The sequence below is a fragment of the Corythoichthys intestinalis genome, chromosome 21 (genome assembly GCF_030265065.1).
Source record: "Corythoichthys intestinalis isolate RoL2023-P3 chromosome 21, ASM3026506v1, whole genome shotgun sequence".
Lineage (NCBI taxonomy): Eukaryota > Metazoa > Chordata > Actinopteri > Syngnathiformes > Syngnathidae > Corythoichthys > Corythoichthys intestinalis.
The window spans coordinates 32,834,074-32,856,774 of NC_080415.1; the positions used below are offsets into that span (position 1 = coordinate 32,834,074).

Sequence of the window (22,701 nt, forward strand, 5' to 3'; positions counted from 1 at the left end):
AACAAATCTGAATAAGGAAAAACATTGCAATAACATAATGCAAACTGGTTAAACTTGAGAGTAGCTGAGATCTGTCACGACAGAACAATACTAGTACTCCCCAAGTTCAGCATTCACTTTAATGATATCTGGCGCCATCTAGCGTCGTGAATGGGTATCATGTCTAGACCCCGAATATAAGAAGACTCCCACTTTTTCAGTCTTATTTCAAAGCAAAAAACACCGTCTTATATTCGGGCCAATACGGTATTATGACTAGTTCTTAGTTCATTGGAACTTGTTCAAACAGTTGGACACTCACCTTTCAGTACGCCGTGGTTGCTGTTGGGCGACTGTCCAAACGGGCAGGGTAAGGCGCAACGAGCCCCGAGGGCGGATGTGGCTTCCAGAAGAGCGCCGGTCAGAAGGGAGCAAACAGACGTCCTCTGACCGCACACAAGATAAAAGCTAGAAACAACCAAGAGAAGGTACTCAAAGGCAGTCAAACTCTCGTATCTGGAGGCGCCTTGGTAATTGATATTTCTTCTCTAGGACTATTAGTGTTGAGAAGTACAAACCTGAGCGGGTAAGAAGATCTCCAGTGGCAATCAAGGACGGTGACACGAGCCGGTCCGGGTGGGCGACCGCTGACAAGTTCCGGCGACTGGCAAAAAAGCGGAAGGCCGCCACATCTGGGCTGAGAAGGTGGAAGCAGCGTTTTGGAAGGGTGGGTTAGGTCGAGTGCAACCCCGATTGCGACATTTTGGGCTACCTGTGGATGATGAGAAGTGTACCGCTTACTAGAGTTGTGCACTCCAGATGTTTTTTGGTTCAAGACAGTGTTGTTTTTGGCAGCCTTCTTAATTTTCATCTTAGTCTTTTGGAGGATAATACTTATGGTGGAAAACACTTAGGTGAGTTGAATTTCCGCTCTGAGACCCCCAATTTGGCCAAATTTCAAAATAGTCTGATTTACACGTGTGATACATCACTGGAAAGCTTAAAATGTCAATTTTCTGAGGAAAGAAAAATTTTGACCAGGAGGGCATTTAAAAAAAAAAAATTTAAACAGCAAAACCCTAACTGGAGGTGAGAGCACGCGAGAGCAGAATTAAAGACGCCGTGATTTTAACAAGATATTATCGAGCCCTTACCTTGTTTCGATCCAAAAACTCCATATACCGTAATTTTCGCACTATAAGACGTGCCTGATTATAAGCCGCTACCCACCAAATTTGGCACGAAAATGGCATTTGCTCATAAATAAGCCGCACTGGACTGTAAGCCGCAGCTGTCCTCATTGTATTATGGGATACAGCACTTCTCTTGACAGCGGCATCATACGACTGTCATAAGACCAAATGAACCACCACCATAAAGCTTTACAGCCAATTGGTTCATTGCTTCAAGAAGCTTCATTTGGTCATCACTGCTCCCTTAGGGTAGACAGTCCACCTCTGCTGCCACCTGCTGTTAGCACTGTTGTCTTCCAACATTCCTCTTAGCATGCACTGCAGCGCTACAGATATAAATAACAATCAAAATTCGTGTTCTGTGCTAATTATTTCTTTAGTTACTGTTCCAGTTGTTTCATTATTTGCTAGTTATGGTATTTGGTAACACTTTATTTGACAGTGGCGCCATTAGACTGTTATTAGACAATCATAATTATGACATAACACTGTCATGAGCATTTATGGAGGCTTATGACAGATGTCATTTAGTGTTAACCGGCAAATTATCTCACTTTGCATGGATGTAAAAGATCCAAGCTCGACATAAATGGTGTTAGCGACATAATTTGCTGGATGACACTTAATAACATAAGCATTCAGTAACGCCCATGATAGAGTTATGTCATTATTATTACCGTTATATGACAATGTTATGAAACTGCTGTCAAATAAAGTGTTACCTATTAACCCAAATAAATCAACAAATAGGCCGCACTGGACTATAAGCCGCAGGATTCGAAATGAAGGAAAAAAGTAGCGGCTAATAGTCCGAAAATTACGGTACACTCAAAAAAATGACTCCGGTAGGTTGTAAAGTTTACTAAAAGACAATGTGCATTTTCAGCATTTAATCATTTAACCATTTAATTATTATTTTGTTTGTGAAAAGTGTTTTTTTTTTTCTTTTTTCTTTTATTAGATGGGGCTTTGCAAGGCACAGCGTGCCAACGTGTCTTGTTTGGTAATATCGCCTCATTGAAATCTTTAGAAACAGCGACTGTCTCTTTGCAAATGAGGCAAGACACAGTTGTTGCGTATTTTAGTGAAGAAATATTCCATCTATCCTTGAAGCGTCGGCCGTCACAGTCAACTTTTTTTTTGTTGATTGTCGCCATTTTAGAAAATTGGAAGTAGAGGGTCATACGGAGTAATGTTGCTTAGCCCTTAAATACCTGCTACATGAAGCAATTATCAGAGAATCCCAAAATTTGAAAAATAAGGTCCTAATGAAACCTTTTTTTCAAATTTGTGAAAAGAAAAGTCAAAATGAATATGTGTAATAAGCGCTCTAATGTCTATAACCCATGCTAAATCATGTTTTTCCTCCTCATGGAACCTGCAGATGCATGTGTTGACTTGCATCCATAATTTTTCTTTTTCAAAAAGAAATGTCAAAATTCTAAATTAGTCTGAAAATCATGAAATTTTAGGTGTATCAAATGTGATACATTTGGCGATAAAGGGTTAAAGTGCTGCTGCCTTTTGGTGGGTAAATGAGGAGCAGCATTTCGTGTGTAAGCGACTTCATACGCTGGTTGCAGTCCTGCTGACCAATTTATTAAGTCTGTGTGCGGGCCAGATGTTATTGATTTTATGACAGAGGCTGGGGGCCGGATGAAATTTTGACAATGGGCCGCATTTGGCCCACGGGCCGGACTTTGGACATGTCTGCCATAGACGTTCAATCCATTTGAGGTGGGAGGGATGGCTTCGTTCATTCGCTGCCACCCTCCCACTTCAAATGGGTTGGATATCTACTAGTAATAAACTCATTTTAATTCACAGCATAAGCTTGTTTTACTGTTTATTAGTTTTTTGTAGAATATCCTAGAATGATTTCCTGACCAATGTATCGATAATCGTTGTATCGCTATATCGTCAGATTATCGTTATCGTGAGCTTTGTATCGCAAATCGTATCGTGAGGTACCAAGAGGTTCCCACTCCTAGTGACAGCCGATGCCGACCAAAAATGACGTAATATGCTGGTTATAAATCGGGACAACTCTGTAAAAGTGTCTAACCCTGGGACATCTGTACATACGTGAAAGCAATGACGCGAGTAAATCCCGCGTCACCTTACACGAGAATTTACCGGGATATGTTTGTGAAAGGGGCTGAAGTGTTCATTGACGAAATATTTTCGTTGTCGTCGTGGTTGACGAAAACAACACTGGGACATGATCCCACCCTCCAAACAAAGATCATTTCTGCCATGTCTAGTTCTACCAATGGCATTGAAGGAGTTAAAGAAGGACTTGGCACAGTGACACTCAAATATCTTCAAGGACGTCTTCCAAGAATAGTTTCCATTTTTAATTCCTCCCGGTTTATTAGCCATCTGTCCCCGTGCTACTCTCGCCAAATAAAAGACTCCCCCATTTTCTCATACCTTCTGCTAGCATTAAAACAAACATAATCGCTCCAACAAGAGGGACAGGCTTCCTGCAAGGGGAGTCGCTCGGTGGTACCATCAGATCAAGAGCGTCCCGAGGGGAAACGGGAGCTACCAGGAAGCACGTTTACAGACTGCCAGTGCCGTTTAAGTCAGTCAATGCGCCTCTCAAACCAGAAACGACGGGAAAAAAGGAGAACATTCAGACAAATAGCTTCCATTAAGATGTTCTTCTTGCGACTGTCAGTGCATTGACCTCTGGTCCTCAAGAGAACACGAAAGTCCACTAGATTAGCAAAGCATTTTTTCCACATACAAGAGATAAGTTTTGAATCAAAATAGTCGACTTGGCCTACATCTTGCATAGCCCAAATGCCTTTCTTAGGGACTTTTTGGTTGTCCATGAAAGTGCGGACTTACTACTTACTTACAAACGTCTCTACAAACCGAATTTTCAGGTTACGACACGCCTCAATGGGAAATTATTGCCTCGTTACGAAATAAATTTCGGGATACGAAAGGTACAAATACAGTATGGGCTGCTACTCGCGGTTTACTGAATGTAACATACTTATAGCTGCTCTGCCATTGGCTATTGCCTTGCATCTTTCTGGCATCCAATTGGCTAATAAAGACCTCTACTGTAAGTTTATGTGCAGAGGTGGGCAGCAACCGGCCTGTTCAATCACGCAGCGTCTTTAAAACATCGTAAAAACTTAAATATTTGACCGAGCGCTGCCGTCAACATGACTCGAAAGCGCAGATATTAACCTCTTTCCTAGTTTTATTTGGCACTGCTTAGTCACGGAAAACTGGGGATATGACCCTTTATGTTGCACAAAAGGAAAAATATTTTCTCCACTAGAGGGCACTCATGTTTTTGGGACAAATTAAGCATTATTTCTGGATTTTTTTTTTTTTTCCCCTCGCCGGAATGCTATGATTTTTTTTTTTTTTATTTCTTTGGCTTGACGTGGTTATGCAACAGGTAATAGTCTTGATCGTTAACTATATTCTGCTTTGTTGTAAACACTTTGAGGACCTCTCAAGTTTTTCTAAAGGGCTATATAAATCAATTTGATTTGCTTCTTCTTTAAAGTATAATAATAACAGTTCATATAAATAATAGGGCTGTCAAAATTATCGCGTTAACGTGCGGTAATTAATTTTTTAAATTAATCACGTTAAAATATTTAACGCAATTAACGCACATGTCCCGCTCAGACAGTATTCTGCCTTTTGGTAAGTTTTACAGCAGGCTTTTTGTGCTGTCTAACAGCGAACTCTTGTGGTCGCTTTGCGACATGGTTTATTTTTTTTCTTGCCAGTTCAATATGGCTGCACGACGTCTCGGGCTGACGCCTACGTTGTAATGTTGTGCTTATATGATCCTTGGACAAGATTTGTCCGTAAGTATGGTTGTTGTAAAGAATGTACATATTATGTTAGTAAGCGAAATGTTCTATTTTTTGTATGAGACGCTTTTTGTTTATGTTTAGTGAACCTGTGTAGCATGCTAAGCTAACGTTGTTGCTAATGCAATGCTTGTGTACTTTTTTTTGTTGTAGTTTTACGACGTTCTAAAGAGGACAATGGTTTGAGGCTATTTTATTAATAAATCAGATGAAAAAGGGAGAAGGCTGATTATTAAGGCGTCGTTCACTAGCAGTCTAGCTTTGGAAAAAGTAGACGCTTCGGAGTGAGGACAGCATAGACAGATTTAAATGACAGTAGAGTGAAATGCCCACTACAGTCCTTATGTACCATATGTTGAATGTACAGTGGGGAGAACAAGTATTTGATACACTGCCAATGGGTTTTCCCATTGGCAGTGTATCGAATACTTGTTCTCCCCACTGTATATATCCATCTTGTGTCTTATCTTTCCATTCCAACAATTTATTTTACAGAATATATATATAAAATTTACAGAAAAATATGGCATATTTTATAGTTTAAATTACGATTAATTGCGATTAATTACGATTAATTAATTTTTAAGCTGTAATTAACTCGATTAAAAATTTTAATCGTTTGACAGCCCTAATAAATAACTATGCTGAGAAAAAAATATCATCGATTAAAAAAAAGATTAAAAATCTAACATTGTTAAAAGTTACTCACAATGTTACAAATTCCTCGAGTACTGTAATTTTCAGACTATAAGACACTACTTTTTTCCCTCATTTTGAATCATGCGACTTTTGGTCAAGTGCATCTTATTTCTTGATTTATTTTGGTTAATAGACAACATTTTATTTGACAGCGACGCATAACAGCTGTCAAGACTGTTGTCGTCCAACATGCCTCCTAGCCTGCATTGCAGCACTACAGTTGTAAATAACAATCAAAGTTAATGTTCTGTGCTAATTATTTCTTCAGTTACTGTTCTAGTTGTTTCATTAGTTGCTAGTTATGGTATTTGGTACCACTTTATTTGACAGTGGCGCCATAAAACTGTCATAAAACCATCATAATTAGGTATACTGAAGTGCCACGTCAAATTTCGTTGTTGACAACGTTCTTGCTGACAATGACAATAAGGTTCTATGCTATTCTATTCATTAAGTGTCATCCGGCAAAATATGTCACCAACTTGGATCTTTTACAGCCATTCAAAAGTGAGATCGTTTGCCGGATGACACAAAATGACATCTGTCACAAGCATTCATTCATGCTCTTGGCAGTGTCAGGTCATAATTATGATGGTCTTATGGCAGTCTTATCGCGCCACTGCCAAATAAAGTGTTACCAAGTACCATTATTAGCAACCAATGAAACAACTAGAAAAGTAACTGATGAAATAATTACAGCAGAAAATGAATTTTGATATTTTCATCTGTAGTGCTGCAATGCATGCTAGGAGGCATATTAGACGATAACAGTGTTGACAGCAGGTGGCAGCAGATGTTGACTGTCTACCCCAAGGGAGCACTGATGGCCAAATGAAGTTTCTTGAAGCAATGAAGCTTTGCAGCCAATTAGTTCAGAGCTTCATGGTGTTTCATTTGGTCTTATGAAAGGGGTTTGATACAGATGAGGGCATTTACATGGAAAACACGTCTGTCTCTACTTTCTAGCTTTACAAAACTGTTCAAAACCAATTAATTTTATAAGTCGAGATGCTACTGTACTCTGCTAACTAAACCGCAAATGACTAGCAAAGTGATTTGCACTTGCACAGTACGAATGGATTGGACCTCTACTACCGTCAATGGAAGTCAATGAGTTCAGAAGCTGGGGGGGGGGGGGGGGGGGGGGGGGGGACGTATTTGAACAATTCTGAGGTCAGTACTATCCCTTATACTACGAACTGCCTATCGAAATACTTGTCGACTAATTTGATAATATAAATGTCATTTACAAGTTCCTGCAGATGGTCGAAATCCTCTCGTGAATCCTTCATTCCATACCGGTGATCTCACTTCAAGATAAACCGTTACCTCAGAGTGACAGCTTGAGAATGTCAAGTCTATGACAAATGAACTGAAAACGTAACAGGGTCAATACCATGACTCAAATGTTGTTGCTGTGAAGGCAAACTGCTTCCACCCCTGGAACACCAACTGACCAATCCCAGCAGAGAATACACACTTTTTTTTGCCCGAGCGTGAGCACGACAGTAAGAGGAGAGTCTGCCAACAAAAGGACAGCGCGGGTCGCGTGTCTCCGCTTCTGAGCGACACCCGGCAGCTGCCGTCACACGCACGCGCAAACATTCTTGCCCTCCTATCGTAAGCGAACGCACCACTGAGACCTGCTTCCCATCCGGATGACACACATGGCGGACAAAGTTCTTTAGAGGCGTTAGCTCTTACTGTAATCAGAAATTTGTGGCAACTACTGAGTGAAAGTCAGGAAGCGTCAGATGTGACATTAGGCAGTCATTATCCTTCAGTAAGCGCTGTAATGCTTGCAAGACACTTCAAAATACCTCAAATATATTCGACATGGAACACTGACAAAACAATTGTTCCTTTCCAGTATACTGTATATTAGGGCTGCCTAAATTATCACGTTAACGGGCGGTAATTAATTTTTTTATTAAATCACGTTAAAATATTTGACGTATTTAACGCACATGCCCCGCTCAGATTAAAATGACAGCACAGTGTCATGTCCACTTGTTACTTGTGTTTTTTGGTGTTTTGTCGCCCTCTGCTGGCGCTTGGGTGCGACTTATTTTATGGGTTTCAGCACCATGAACATTGTGTAATTTTTGACGTCAACAATGGCGCGCTACTAGTTTATTTTTTGATTGAAAATTTTACAAATTTTATTCAAACGAAAACATTAAGAGGGGTTTTGATATAAAATTTCTATAACTTGTACTAACATTTATCTTTTAAGAACTACAAGTCTTTCTATCCATGGATTGCTATAACAGAATGTTAATAATGTTAATGCCATCTTGTTGATTTATTGTTATAATAAACAAATACAGTACTTATGTACAGTATGCTGAATGTATATATCCGTCTTATCTTTCCATTCCAACAATAATTTACAGAAAAATATGGCATATTTTATAGATGGTTTGAATTGCGATTAATTACGATTGATTAATTTTTAAGCTGTGATTAACTTGATTAAAAATTGTAATCGTTTGACAGCCCTAGTATATATTAATTAATTTATTTTTCAATTTTATGCTAACCTAATATACAGCAGTCTTAAAGGGTACCACGTATAGAAAGACATGTAATTCTTAAAAGATAAATGTTAATATGAGTTATATTAGGGCTGTCAAATGGTTAAAATTTTTAATCGAGTTAATTACAGCTTAGAAATTAATTCATCGTAATTAATCGCAATTAATCGCAATTCAAACCATCTATAAAATATGCCATAGTTTTTTGTAAATTATTGTTGGAATGGAAAGATAAGACACAAGATGGATATATACATTCAAAATACAGTACATAAGGACTATTTGTTTATTATAGCAATAAATCAACAAGATGGCATTAACATTAACATTCTGTTAAAACGATCCATGGATAGAAAGACTTGGAGTTCTTAAAAGAAAAATGTTAGTACAAGTTATAGAAATTTTATATTAAAACCCCTCTTAATGTTTTCGTTGTTGATGTCAATAATTACTTACACAATGCTCATGGGTGCTGAAACCTATGAAATCAGTCGCACCCAAGCGCCAGCAGAGGGCGGCAAAACTCCATAAAACAAGCAGTTCACTGTACTGTCATTTAAATCTGTCTGAGCGGGGGGAGTGCGTTAATTGCGTCAAATATTTTAACGTGATTAGTTTTAAAAAATTAATTAACGCCCGTTAACGCGATCATTTTGACAGCCCTAGTTCTAATTATTTGATATTAAAACCTCTCTTAATACTTTTGTTTTAATAGAATTTGTAAAATTAGTTTATCTAGTAGGTTGCTATTGTTGCTGACGACACAAGCACTCTGGGCGGTGACATCACTGGGCGGCGCTGACCACGGAATTAGAAAATGCGGCTCACTTCAGACAGCAAGTGGACAACAATAACATAGGGGTTGCGTAAAAGGGTTAATTGAACACACAAAAAACATGTGATCGCGAAAAGGGAGACACAAAAAGGTTCCATGATTAAAAAAAAAAAAAAGAAAATAGCAACAAGTCAATTCTCAGCAAGCCGCCTAGGATCGGTTTGAAGACACTGCTGATGAGCTGGAATCGGATGCAGGTACGACGTTGGGAAGTCATCCCACAGCTCTGTAAAAAACAATCTGACCAGCAGCAGAATGTGACAAAATCATGCCAGTCGTCATACGAGCTTCGCTTGCTTGCTAGCACAGCTATTCTCCTAGACTAGCCCAACCGCGTCATCGCCCCCAGCGTGCATTGCGTGCGTAAAACATGGCACCCTCCGTAGGTGAAAATATATACTAAATATTATAGATTTTTAAATCAATGGCTACATGTGTTTCTAATAACATATTTTAGTAAAATAAAACAATGGTGGTTTATTAGAGCCTACCTAAGTCTTTAAGTCCGAGGTTCCCTTTACAAAATTCAAAACCACTAGTCACAAGTCTTAGTAGATAACTAGATATTTTTACATTTAAGCCAAAATATGTATGCTATTGTGCTGCTTCAACGTATACTGGATAGTTTTAGGTTCCAGCACTACTTGATACATTTAACATTTGTGGCAGGTCGATTGGATGTCAATTTAAAATTAAAATGCGTGGGCTGCCATAATTGTATAATCTTTCACAAAATAATAAAAAATACCGTACACCGTAATGGGAGATTTAGTTCTTTATATCACACAGCACTTTTAAATGCATTCCTGAAATATGAGTAAATAAAAACTCTATGTACACTAACTCATACCATTTAAAAAACATTAACTATCCTTTTTTACCAATTATCTACAAAAGAACATTGGTTGGCTTTTACAAAATGCAGGCTTTTATTCTAAAAATCTGCTTACAAATGACCAACAATGATGCATCAATGCCATCTGCTGGTTTTAAAATTGTTCACAAGGCTGTACGCCACTAAATCTGAGTCGCATTCTCCAAAGGTCCTCCCTTCAACTCTTTCAGTACTAATGACCAGAGGCAGAACAAATGTGAACAGGGCGCAGGTGCGATGAGTATAAACGGGACACCCCGAGTGGACTGTCCAACACAGGTGAGTGCTAGTGGACAATTATTTGCGGCCCCCATCACACTTTCGCAGACCCCTCAAGACGATCCTCCGGTGTGTGTGTGGGGGTGGTGCAAGTGGATTTTTTTTTTTTGCGGGCCCCTCCAGACAACCGGCCAAGCGACTAGCAGATATATTATACTACTTAAACACGATATTACAGCTCCAGGCATTATCTTACCTTTCTGTTTGACCCTTGGCCAACCGCACCCACTTTACGCCTGCAAACGGTGCCCCATAGAGGACCGGGCCAGGGTGTGGTCGCACCCCCAGAAGCCCCCTAAGTTTCACCCCTGCTAATGACTATTGCTGTAACTCTTCAAGACCACATTTTGAGGGTCTTGGGATTGTCTCACTCTTGTCTTGGTGAGGTCCGATATTGGACAAGCAGTGTTGTTTTCGTCAACGAACAGTTTTATCATACAAAGTCACGATGACGAGCTAAAAAAAGTCTTTGGAGACTAAAACATAACATGATGGATGCCAGTCAAGAACGAGCCGAAAATTCGCTATAGTTTCCGTCATAAGTTCACAATGTGTGATATTTTCTTATCATTAGGGCTGTCAAAATTAACGCGTTAACAGGCGGTAATTAATTTTTTAAATTAATCATGTTAAAATATTTAACGCATTAGCGGAACAATCCACTCAAGCATTGCAACGAACAGACTACAATGGCGCCGTTTGAAGTATATTGAGAGCTAAGGGCAGAGAAAAGCAAGAGGAGTGGATGCAGGTGTTACCGACACCCGCCAAGGGGGCCGCTGTTATTTTCGATGTGACCGGCATTGTCAGATTGAGCAGTGAGGAAGAAAGTGGTCGAGCGAGAGACTGAGCGAGAGAGTAGAGAAAGTGCACAGTTAGCGCAGGCTCAAGTGCTGCGTCCCCCACAGGCTTTTGTTTTGTTGATAAAAGTACCCACAAACAGCAATCCAACGCCCCTCGGTGTTTATATGTACGCCGCAGTCTTCCTCAGGAGGAAATTGGACGAATCGAACCAACCGACGACAACGAGCCAACATGAATCGCCGGTCCATAGCACTGCCAATTACCAAGAAGGGTGGATTGGTATCGCAGGCATTTATTGGAGCCGCGCTATTTAATGGAATAAGCGGTGACATCTCTTCCACAACTGCTATAACTATTGTGGCAAGCGACATGGGGAAGAATAACTAGAGATGATCTTGTCTTAACATCACGTATTGTACTAAACGCAGAGAAGACATACCATTTCCAGCAACCACTGTGACTCATGGTTGCTCAAATTCCCATCATGCATTTGGGCAGTTAAGAACATTTAAGTCACGACAGTATCATTTAGTGAAAGCACATCAAAAATAATATTCCTATCTCTCAAAAATAAAAGAAAAGCGCTCAATGCAAAGAGATCTGGCACTCCCAATCAAAATAGCTATGCAAAATAATACTCTATTCAAACATTAAGTTTAGCTCAACAAATACACTAGATGGCAATATTTAGTCACCATATACAAACTATCAAAATTACTATAACTTGTACTCACATTTATCTTTTAAGAATTACAAGTCTTTCTTTCTATTCGTGGAGCCCTTTCACAGAAAGAATGTTAATGTTAATGCCGTCCTGTGGATTTATTGTTATAATAAACAAATACAGTACTTATCTACAGTATGTTGAATGTATATATCCGTCTTGTCTTATCTTTCCATTCCAACAATAATTTACAGAAAAATATGGCAAATTTTAGAGATGGTTTGAATTGCGATTCATTAATTTTTAAGCTGTGATTAACTCCATTAAAAATTTGAATCGTTTGACAACCCTACTTATCATATGTGTTGTTAGCACGCATTTTAGCAGTGATTGTTTGGTTGTGTCACTCATGTGATGTGCTGCGCCTCCCTCCGAGCCCCCCGCCCTACACACAGGCTTAAGCGTGTGCCCATTCCAGGCTCCTTTCGTGAAACACATGCGTCAGGTGCTGCTTGGTAAGGTTTGTTTTCTTGTCCTGGCTATGCCATGTTGCTTTAGCCTCTAATGGTCTGTGCTGAGTGATCACACACACTAAACTAACTTCTAGCATGAGCATAGCGTTCGCGTTAGCATTAGCATTTAGCGCAGTGACTCAGTGAGTGTCTTCTTAAACTCTTGGAAAACTTTTTTCATAGTTAGTGACGTCCAGGTGAATTTAATTAATTGCAAATAATGTGCTGTTTTCCTGCTGATTCTGTGTTATCATCATGAAAATGTTGGTCTATGTAGACTATACAATTATGTGCTCCTCTGTCAATGTTCTTTCAAAATTGTTGGAAACCTTTTACTTATTCATGGACTAAAACTTTTGAAGTTTATGGATGAAAACATTTTGAGAATTGTCGGCTAAAAACTAGACGAAATTTATCAGAGTTTTCGTTGACTAAAACTAGATGAAGAAGAACACATTTTGAAATACCTAAAATATGACTGAGACTAATACTGTAAGTATTTTCATTGAGAGCTGCCAAAAACAACTCTGTGGACAAGAATTGGCCTCTGATTGCGTGGTCTTGTGCACAACACTTAGCCTGGCAAGCCAGTCTGACTTTCGCAATGTACATGTACAAGAAAAGTCTTGTGTACTGTGGTTTCAATTAGATTTTCATTCCGGTCATTATACGGGGCGGGACTTTGTAATGTATTATGAAGCGGAGTGATAACCAATCTATTTCTTTTTGTATCTTTGTGTCACCTGTTTAGGGACTACAGACGTAAACTAGCATATTCTTGCAACATTCTGACATATTTACATCTTTTTAGATGTTCATCAATGTGCACTGTCCCTATTAAATAAATAAATAAATACATTTTACACTTCTGGGAGTTCTGGATGGTGTTGCACATTCTTGTCTTTTTTTCCTCGTATTTCCGACAAAGTGGCTGCCTTGGGGGGCTCGATGACACTTATTGCAGTGTTCCTATATTGCTAGTACAAAGCATGCGAGAACACCAAACTTTGCACAGGTCAGACCGAGTCAAAGGCAGAACTAACTGAACTAAGTGTTCCGACAACAATACACCATGTACTCTTAAGATAAATTCAGTTTTTTTCTGAGAAATATCTTAAACTGCAAATTGACTACAACCTTTTCTTCTTCTTCTTTCAGATTCAGTCTATGCTAATTAGCCCCACCTCTAGCAATCCAAAACACACAAGACCAAACTGACTTGCCATGTATTTTGTAAATGTACATAGGGAAAACAAGGCTGGCTTAGCAGGCTTCACAACACTCCCAATAAGGAGGAAAGCGGTCTACCAGACTCGAAACTTTCAGTTCCAACGACAACAATCTTATCAACCACCTTATTTAACACCATGACTGCCATTAACAACGATAGACGCCCGAACACCATTTATTGCTGCTTCATACTCAATTCACATCTCACGTCCCTCCCACTCCAATTGGATCCGACGTCTATCACCGTCAAACACTTGATACGTGTGGAGTTCTCAAAGACAGTACCGCTAACTTCCCGTCCTAAACACTCAGCACCGCATGAACACTAATGCAGTAAAACCTGCACTTTAGGGAGTATGCAACATTTTCATTACGATGCATTAGCAATCCGTTTGTTAAATTCTCTGCCCGGCAACAGCCGCTCAGGGAGGGGATTGGCACTAAACACTCCACTTGACGACGAAACTCTTATACCACCGTATCCCGAGGTGGCACGCCACAACAAAATCAGCTGTTAGTGTAGCACACATGAGCCGCCAAAAGATGAAAAACTCCTACGGAGACCCGTCGACCCCGATGTACTCTCCCACGAAACGCGTTGGCAGATACGAGACTTCTCCTGGAAACTACTTTTAGACATCCAACGAATGGGAGGGTGAAGGTTAGGCCAGCGTGGCGGGAGAAAGCGAGGCGCCATTTCAAGAACTGTTATTCTGGTCGGTGCTCTCAGGGTTAAGGTCGACGCACAGACGTCAGTCGAGACCTTTTGCTTCTCGGGGGAGGCTTTCCTTGCACTTTGGCATGTACTCTATATGTCTACTAGTAGATGCAATGTCTAGAGAACCTAGAGTGGGGCAAATAAGTATTTAGTCAACCATTAATTGTGCAGGTTCTCCTACTTGAAAAGATTAGAGAGGCCTGTAATTGTCAACATGAGTAAACCTCAACCATGAGAGTCAGAATGTGGAAAAAAATCCCCAGAAAATCACATTGTTTGATTTTTAAAGAATGTATTTGCAAATCATGGTGGAAAATAAGTATTTGGTCAATAACAAAAGTTCATCTCAATACTGTGTTATGTACCCTTTGTTGGCAATAACGGAGGCCAAACATTTTCAGTAACTCTTCACTCTTCGCTTGGTGTAAAGACATCAACTGTGGGAGCAATTATTAGAAAATGGAAGACATACAAGACCACTGATAATCTCCCTCGATCTGGGGTTCCATGCAAGATCTCACCCCGTGGCGTAAAATGATAACAAGAACGGTGAGCAAAAATCCCAGAACCACACGGGGGGACCTAGTGAATGACCTACAGAAAGCTGGGACCAATGAATGGAGAATCTGGACGTGCATAGGCGTCAATTGCATGGACGTGCATGGCCTGCAAAACTACTATATAACCCCCCAAAAATGCCATGTACCCCCCACCCCTCAAAAAAATGCCACAAACCAAAATGCATTTAGCCACATACCCCGAAAAAATGCTACATGTCAAAAAAAATATGCCAGATGGCAAAATCCATTTTGCCACCTGGCAAAAAAATGCCACATGGCAAAATCCATTTTGTCACATGGCAAAAAAATGCCACATGGCATATGGCCAAAAAAATTGCCACGTGGCAAAAAAAAAAAAAAAAATGCCACATGGCAAAATCCATTTTGCCACATAGCAAAAAAAATGCCACATGGCAAAAAAAATGCCACATGGCAAAATCCATTTTGCCACATGGCAAAAAAAACGCCACACGGCAAAATCTATTTTGCCACATGGCAAAAAAAAAAATTGCCACGTGGCAAAATCCATTTTGCCACATGGCAAAAAAATGCCACATGGCAAAATCCATTTTGCCACATGGCAAAAAAATGCCACATGGCAAAATCCATTTTGCCACCTGGCAAAAAAATGCCACATGGCAAAATCCATTTGCCACCTGGCAAAAAAATTGCCAAGTGGCAAAAAATAAAAAATGCCACATGGCAAAATCTATTTTGCGACATGGCAAATACCACTTTTGGTTCTCAGCCCTGCTGTTATTTATTGCATCCTTTTTATGATTCAATAAAAAGAAAAACACTTGCTTTAAGAAACTTGCACATTTCGAGTCTTTATACTGCCAAATATTTCGCCCGACAATAATGAATGAATCTAACGATTGCTCTGTTTAATGAAGGAACCATGTTTTCAATTTGTATTCTCTTATAGACTATTTATGGCTGTCTGTTTAAAAGCGAAAGTGTTTTCTCATCTTCCCCTCGAGACTAAAGCAGCAAACAAAATCCATCAAAGCGATCCGAGACGTTGATTGCGTTAACTCGGCGAGGATCGTTTTTCAAGCTAGCTCTGTACGCTGACCTCATTTCCTGTTCGGGATATTCCTGCCAAAAGTAAAAGGATAAGACGCATGGTGCCCAACCTAAAGTGGTTTTAAATCAACAGTGCCTTGTCCACTTTAAAAGGCGGCAGGTATGTTGAGCAGCTTTGGTATTTGAGGAAGCAGACGCTTGTAAGCCTCACGTTTCAACAAGAGCGGCATACACAGCATGGAAAGGGTATCGCGTGCGTTGCCATCATTTTGTCTTTTCGCATGAATGTGCTCTGACCTTGTCTGCTGTTTTTTGTTTTTTTGTCTGTGTGTGTGTGTCCCTGCAAGGTAAAGCTCAGACAGAGCCTGGAGTTTCTCTTGATTTAAAAAGGAAAAAAAACTTGTTGTATGTCTAAGTGAAGAAAATACAGTAGATGTTTAATAGGGTTAGGGTTGGTTAAACTAAAAGCAAAAGACTTATTTACTATTGGAATACTAACTGACTAACTAAAAATCCACAATTTTATGTCTATAGGTCATTCAATGCCGTTGACACCGACGGACGTCCAATCCATTTCGACTGAGACTGATTAAAAGATAAAGAATATTATTTTGTTTTGATCTAAAAAAAAATGTTCAATAAATTTCAATTCATTCAAAAACAACAACTTTAAAATCATAGAAATATGTCTTTCCATTTAGACGTAATCAGTGTTGTTTCCGTCAACGATGACTATAAGTGAAATATTTTGTCGACAAAAATTGTTTTCATGTCGGTGACGAGACGATAAAGAGCTAAAAATGTGTCTTGTGGGACTAAGTGGCCGTTTACATGGTGACGCTTCGAGAATACGACACATTTCATGTTTGCGTTTACACGGTTCCGTCTTGGTTTCGTCTCCATTCGAACGATGTTGCAATTCCGCCTGAAAACGATGTAGTATTCATGCCAGGCACTAGTGGGCAGTGCAGTTTTATCTGCCCACACCAAGCAATGGCATCCGCGCCTTTTTTTCTTTTGCTTCAAAAGGGTTAAAAACGTGAACATAAAATATTGTGGTTGTTATTATTTTTTTAATTAATTCACATTTTAAAAATAACTATAAATTAATATATATATATTTTAATTATTGTATTTTTTAAAAATTAAATAGGAAAATTTAAAAAAAAATTGTTTCCCCTTTTTTACAAAAAATATAAAAAGAGGGGAAAAAAGACTAATTAAAAGTATGTACAGTAGTATGAAAAAGCATCTGAACCTTTTGGAATTTCTCAAATTTCCGCATAAAGTTACCCTCAAATGTGATTTGATCTTTGTCAAAATCACACAGATGGCAAAAACAGTGTCAGCTTTTACTAAAGCCACCCAAATATTTATTGGTTTTCATATTTAAATGAGGATAGTGTGCAAACAATGACAGAAGGGGGAAAAAATAAGTGAACCATCACATTTAATATTTTGTCCGCCCCCCTTTGACAGCAATTACTTCAACAAGTACTTGATACACTGCCAATGGGTTTTCCCATTGGCAGTGTAACTTGTTCTCCCCACTGTAGTTGATGTGTGCACTGAGATATTTGACTGTGCCAGTGATTTCTGTAAGTCTTTAGCAGACACTCTAGGGGTCTTTTTTACTTCTCTGAGTATTCTGTGCTGAACTCTTGGCGTCATCTTTGGTGGAATGCCACTCCTTGGGAGAGAAGCAACAGCGCCAAACTATCTCCATTTGTATACAACTTCTCTGACTGTCGAATGATGAAAAGATCCACATTTTTAGAGATGGTTATGTATCCTTTCTCAGCTTTATACAAATCAACAATGCTTGATCGCAGGTCTTCAGGCAGCTCTTTTGACCGAGCCATGATGCACATCAGACAATGCTTCTCATCAAGACATTTCCAACCAGGTGTGTGTTTTATAGTGGGCAAGTCAGCTTTAAACCACTCATCAGTGATTGGGCACACACCTGACTTCAATTGTTTGGTGAAATTGGTTTCAATTGCTCTTTAAGTCTCATTAGGCAGAAGGTTCACTTACTTATTTTCCCCCTTCTCTCAATGTTTGCATGTTATTCTCATTAAAATATTAAAACCTATAAATGTTTGGGTGGTTTTGGTTAAAGTAGACACTGTTTTTACATCTGTGTGATTTTGACAAAGATCAGATCACATTTGATGGTGATTTTATGCAGAAATGTGAGAAATTCCAAAAGGTTCAGATACTTTTTCATACCACTGTACAGTATCACCATTTCGATATTTTGTCACACCCGTAGTTCAGACTGAGAAGCAACTTGTTCAAATCTGATATTAAACTACCTCCCGTATGTGGTTTCAATTCGTCTCACAAAAATCAGATTTCTGTGCTGTGTGACTGTTCAGACTAAAAAATGAGCCATTCAGTTTCTGAAAAAGGCCAAAGTGATACATAAGTGTCCTAAACTTAACATGTAAGCGACCCAAAATTAATTCACTGCCTGCCATAACGACAGACTTCGGATTCTTTTAAACCGGCTGCGAAAGCTCATCTTTTAATTGTTTGGTAAAAATTTGTTTCAATTGCTCATTAAGTCTCCTTAGGCAGAGGGTTCACTTACCTATTTTACCCCTTATGTCATTGTTTGCATGCTATCCTCATTAAATTTGAAAACCATTAATGTTTGGGTGGTTTTGTTTAGCTGTATTTTCATCTGTGTGATTTTGACAAAGATCAGATCACATTTGATGGTGATTTTATGCAGAAATGTAAGAAATTCCAAATGTTTCAGATACTTTTTCATACCACTGTATATACATACAGTGGGGAGAACAAGTATTTGATACACTGTCAATGGGTTTTCCCATTGGCAGTGTATCAAATACTTGTTCTCCCCACTGTATATCCATACATACACACACGGTATATATACAGTATATAAAGAACATTCATTCATTTGCTGCCAGAACTCCCACCCGAAATGGATTGAACGCCTATCGCTGTCAATGGCAGCCAATGAGTTAAAGGATGTTCTTCTGAAATTCAAGCTAGAAAGTTCAAGAAACCATACAAAAGTTCCAGAGTGTAAAAACCACAAACCATAAATGAAAATGAAAACCATTACTCACGGTTTTGTCCAAACTATTGTTTCAGGAAACAAATCCATCCTGATCGGCGTATTCTCGCAAAATGTAAAAAGTACATTTGGGGGAGGAAAGACAGGAATGGGAGTGAGCAATCCCGACATCAACAAGGCGAAGGAGAGAGAGTGAACGTGAGCGACGAAGCGTGGAGGGGAAAAAAAACAGGCTGATATCTGTGCCTAAGGGAGGGTAACCCCCATATTAGGTTATATGGAAACGGACCGACAAGATGCTATCGGTCAGCACAGTGTAAACACACGATGACGGAGGGAGAGACGCTTATGCTGTACATCGCCTTTCAATCGATCCTCCTACTGAGTGTGTTGGACAGAACACACTCATTGTCAGGTTGTAATTTGATGGTGCCAAATAAGCAAGGGCTGATATCTAAACCTGTCGCAATATGCAATTAGTCAGTTTATCGCATGGTAAATAAAAATGAGGGCGGTAATTTTCCCGGCTGCGATTTATCACTGCGTGCGTGCGTGCATACATTTGTATCTGTGCTGCGTTCACTCAGCACTTGTGTGTGGTGATTGCATTTGAGACTCCAGTTCCTTTCACAGGTATTTATTGGTCATCAACACACCGTAGAATTAAAGTTCAGACATACAAAATAAGGAAACACACCTATATTAAACATTGAAAAACGTTAGCACTGCTACATTGAGGCTCATGGAAAAAAGACAATGCACTAACTACTTTAGTCTGTTATAAAATATATTAAAAAGAATAAAATAAAATTATAGTCATCTCCAAAATGCAAACTTGCGGTTAAAAGATGACACTTAAAACATGAAAACTCGTTGGTTTACAGTATTTGCAAACAATGCGAAAAAAAGAAAAAATCTATTACTGACACCACATCGAGACGCCACTCGAAAATAGAAGAGAAGTGCACATTTTTACTTAACTTGGTGTAAAACTTATTGTTATTTGCTTAGCAAACGTACTTCCAGTAAACATTTCAAAATAAAATCACGTCATGTTCAACATGTATATAATGACTGGCAAACTCGAAACCGACAGGCACAACAAGTTTTGTTGGATCACTTCCCGCATGTAAAGTTTATCTATTAATTCTATGTGCACAATCCATTGCAGTGATGTTTTTTTTTTTTTTTAGTTCTGCCGTGTTATTAAAGAAAGCAAAGCCATTAAAATTACATCTTTGCTTTCAATGTCCCTGATCAACTCTGGCCTCAATTATGACTAATTTCACAACAATGACTATATAATTGTTCCCACAAGCTCCAAATCCCCTGGAGAGGGTACATCTCGAGAAAATGCCATCTGTAGTGCCCTCTAGTGGCTAACCAAAAACACGTTTATAATTTGCTTTGTACTGAAGAGTTGTCTCCACCAGATGGCATCATACAATTGCTTATAATTGATTCAATGAAAGCTCCCCCAACAAACAATTAAAAGTTACATAGGCTTAGTAGTTTGTTTTTTTTATCTTAAGGATTTTTGGACATTCATGGACCAGCATTGAGTGATCATTTGTCACTACCATTGACATTGATGGAAGTCCAATCTAATTTGACCGAGGGACTGGAGATTGCTGCCAATCCCTCCAGTTCTAATGGATTGGACGTCTATCACCATCAATGCCAGCTAATGAGTTAAAAACAACATTCAATCTTTAACTTGACCTATCATAGATTAAAAAGTATGTTTAAAATGTTCATAATAACAACCCGGCAGTGCTCAATTTGTAAATCATAAGGTGCCGGAACGCAAAGTACATATGACAGCGCAGGGATGACGAGATGGGCACAGGTCCCGGAACGCACGCAGAAAATGGTGATGAAAACAACACGCAAATGCCCACTTGCCATGCTGTGGGACTTACAAACCTCAATTTCAGATAATATTCATGGTATAAATGTTAAGACAACAATTATTTAGGATATACTCTGCACAGCACTGGCAATTGCCCACATAACCACAGGTGGGACTCACCGTCAGCAGTCAGTTTCTCAACAGGTCTAAGTTGTAAAACATTAAAAAAAAAAAAAAAATCAGAGGTTACAACACAAATCTCCCATTATTTTTATTTATTATAATAACGGGTGGGTTTGAGGAAGCTCTCTGATTGGTCAGTTGCCCTGTATTAATCATGGTATAACATGGCTAGATGGTTTATATATGGCTAGGGCCTCATCCCCAAATGTATCTCTGTTATATTTGTGCCTTGAGTCTGTGGTTTACAAACATCTTTATCCGTTAATCCATTTTCATTATACTTCTATAATATAATAATTAAGTTTTTTTTCTTTTTTTATGTCAGGGGTGTGATTTGTTGGTCCAGCTATTCAGTCCATAACAAACCTCCAACTCTTTCAAATGACGTAAAAATTTTCTGAACAAAATTGTTACCGGCATCCCAAGGGGCCGCTGTCCCGTTTCAGTGTGACCGAGATTGCCTAATTGGCGTAGAAGAAGAAGTGTGCGAGCGAAAGGGGGGGGGGGGGGGGCGAAAAGGAGAGTTGCTCAAGAAGTCGCGTTGTTGACTTTCTGACTGTCCCTGCTGGTTTTTGTATAGTTGATAAAAGTCTCCATGCAACAGCTATCCGAGGAGTCTCTGTGTTTTTATACACTACTCCACCCTCCCGAAGGAAGAACCGGACGTAGGACCGACGATGATTGTGCCACGGAAATCGCCGGTCCACATATTATTATTATTTTCTTTACACGAGAGGTGCCGGATCAGCCCAAATAAGTCCCGGAACACAGGGAGGCCAAAATCAAGAGGTGGTGGATCTTGTTCCGGCAGGCTCAGGCACAAATTAACCCCTGCAACCCGGAATTGATTTTGGACGTCTATCTCCATCAATGACAGCCAGAGTCAATTTTAGGCTCTAGCACCCCTGCGATCCTTGTGACGATAAGCGGTTTAGCAGATGAATGAATGAATGTTTCAGGGCTAGGTAACAGGTTATACATACACACATATATACGGTTGAGTACCATTTTTGTCATTCAAAAAAAAGGGGTGAAGTTCATTGTTATTTAAAAAATTACATTTTTTTTGTTTCATATGTCTTTATCAGAGGTGGGTGGAGTAGCCAAATTTTATACTCAAGTAAGAGTAGCGTTATTTTAAAATATTACTCGAGTAAAAGTAGTCATCCAAAAAAATGTACTCAAGTACAAGTAAAAAAGTATTTAGTGAAAAGAATACTCAAATAATGAGTAACATTGTGAGTAACTGCTTAAATTGCTTGATTTTTTATTTTTTTTAACAATGGTATTTTTTTTCTCAGCACAAAGTTGAGTATGAACTGTAATTATTATACTGTACTATAACTTATTACATAACCGTATTAAGCCAAAAAATACAAACCAAAAAAAAAAAAAAAAAAAAAAACAATTCCGGCGAGAGAAAAAAAAAATCTACAGAACTGAAGCATCATTTGTCCAAAGAGCATGAGTTCCCTCTAGTGGAGAAAATAGTTCCTAGTTTATAGTCGAATAGTGAATAGTTCTTTTATAGTTCTTATTATGAAATTAAAAGAATCTTATCTACAGTTTTCAGGTCAATCGGTGCCAAATAAAAATTGGGAAAGAGGTTAAAATCCGCGTTTTCGAGTCAAGTTGAGGGCACCACTCTACGTCAAATACTTAATTTTTTATTGTGCGTGAAGGACGCCGCGTAATTGAACAGGCCGGTGTAATCATAGATAGGCAAGCTTGAGTCTGATTTGTATGATGGAGTCAGGTGATTATTGCTGCTACGACACATTGGTGAAACTGGTAGAGCTACTGTTGGCATCGCTGGTATATAAAAAAAGTAAAATCTAATGTAGAATAAA

At 39.0% G+C, this 22,701-nt stretch overlaps 1 protein-coding gene across 4 annotated transcripts in view; it reads right to left on the minus strand.

Annotated features, from left to right (window-relative positions):
* plce1 (phospholipase C, epsilon 1) overlaps nucleotides 1-22,701 on the minus strand; it is a 151,455-nt gene that overhangs the window by 80,736 nt on the left and 48,018 nt on the right. For 3 of the 4 annotated variants that reach the window (XM_057825375.1, XM_057825373.1, XM_057825374.1), the window contains exons 6-7: nucleotides 558-751; nucleotides 302-447 (exon numbers count right to left, since the gene is read on the minus strand). In XM_057825375.1, coding sequence (XP_057681358.1) covers nucleotides 302-447; nucleotides 558-751 — 340 coding nt within the window. The remainder of the gene's footprint in view (nucleotides 1-301; nucleotides 448-557; nucleotides 752-22,701) is intronic. The other variant, XM_057825376.1, reaches the window with a different exon arrangement.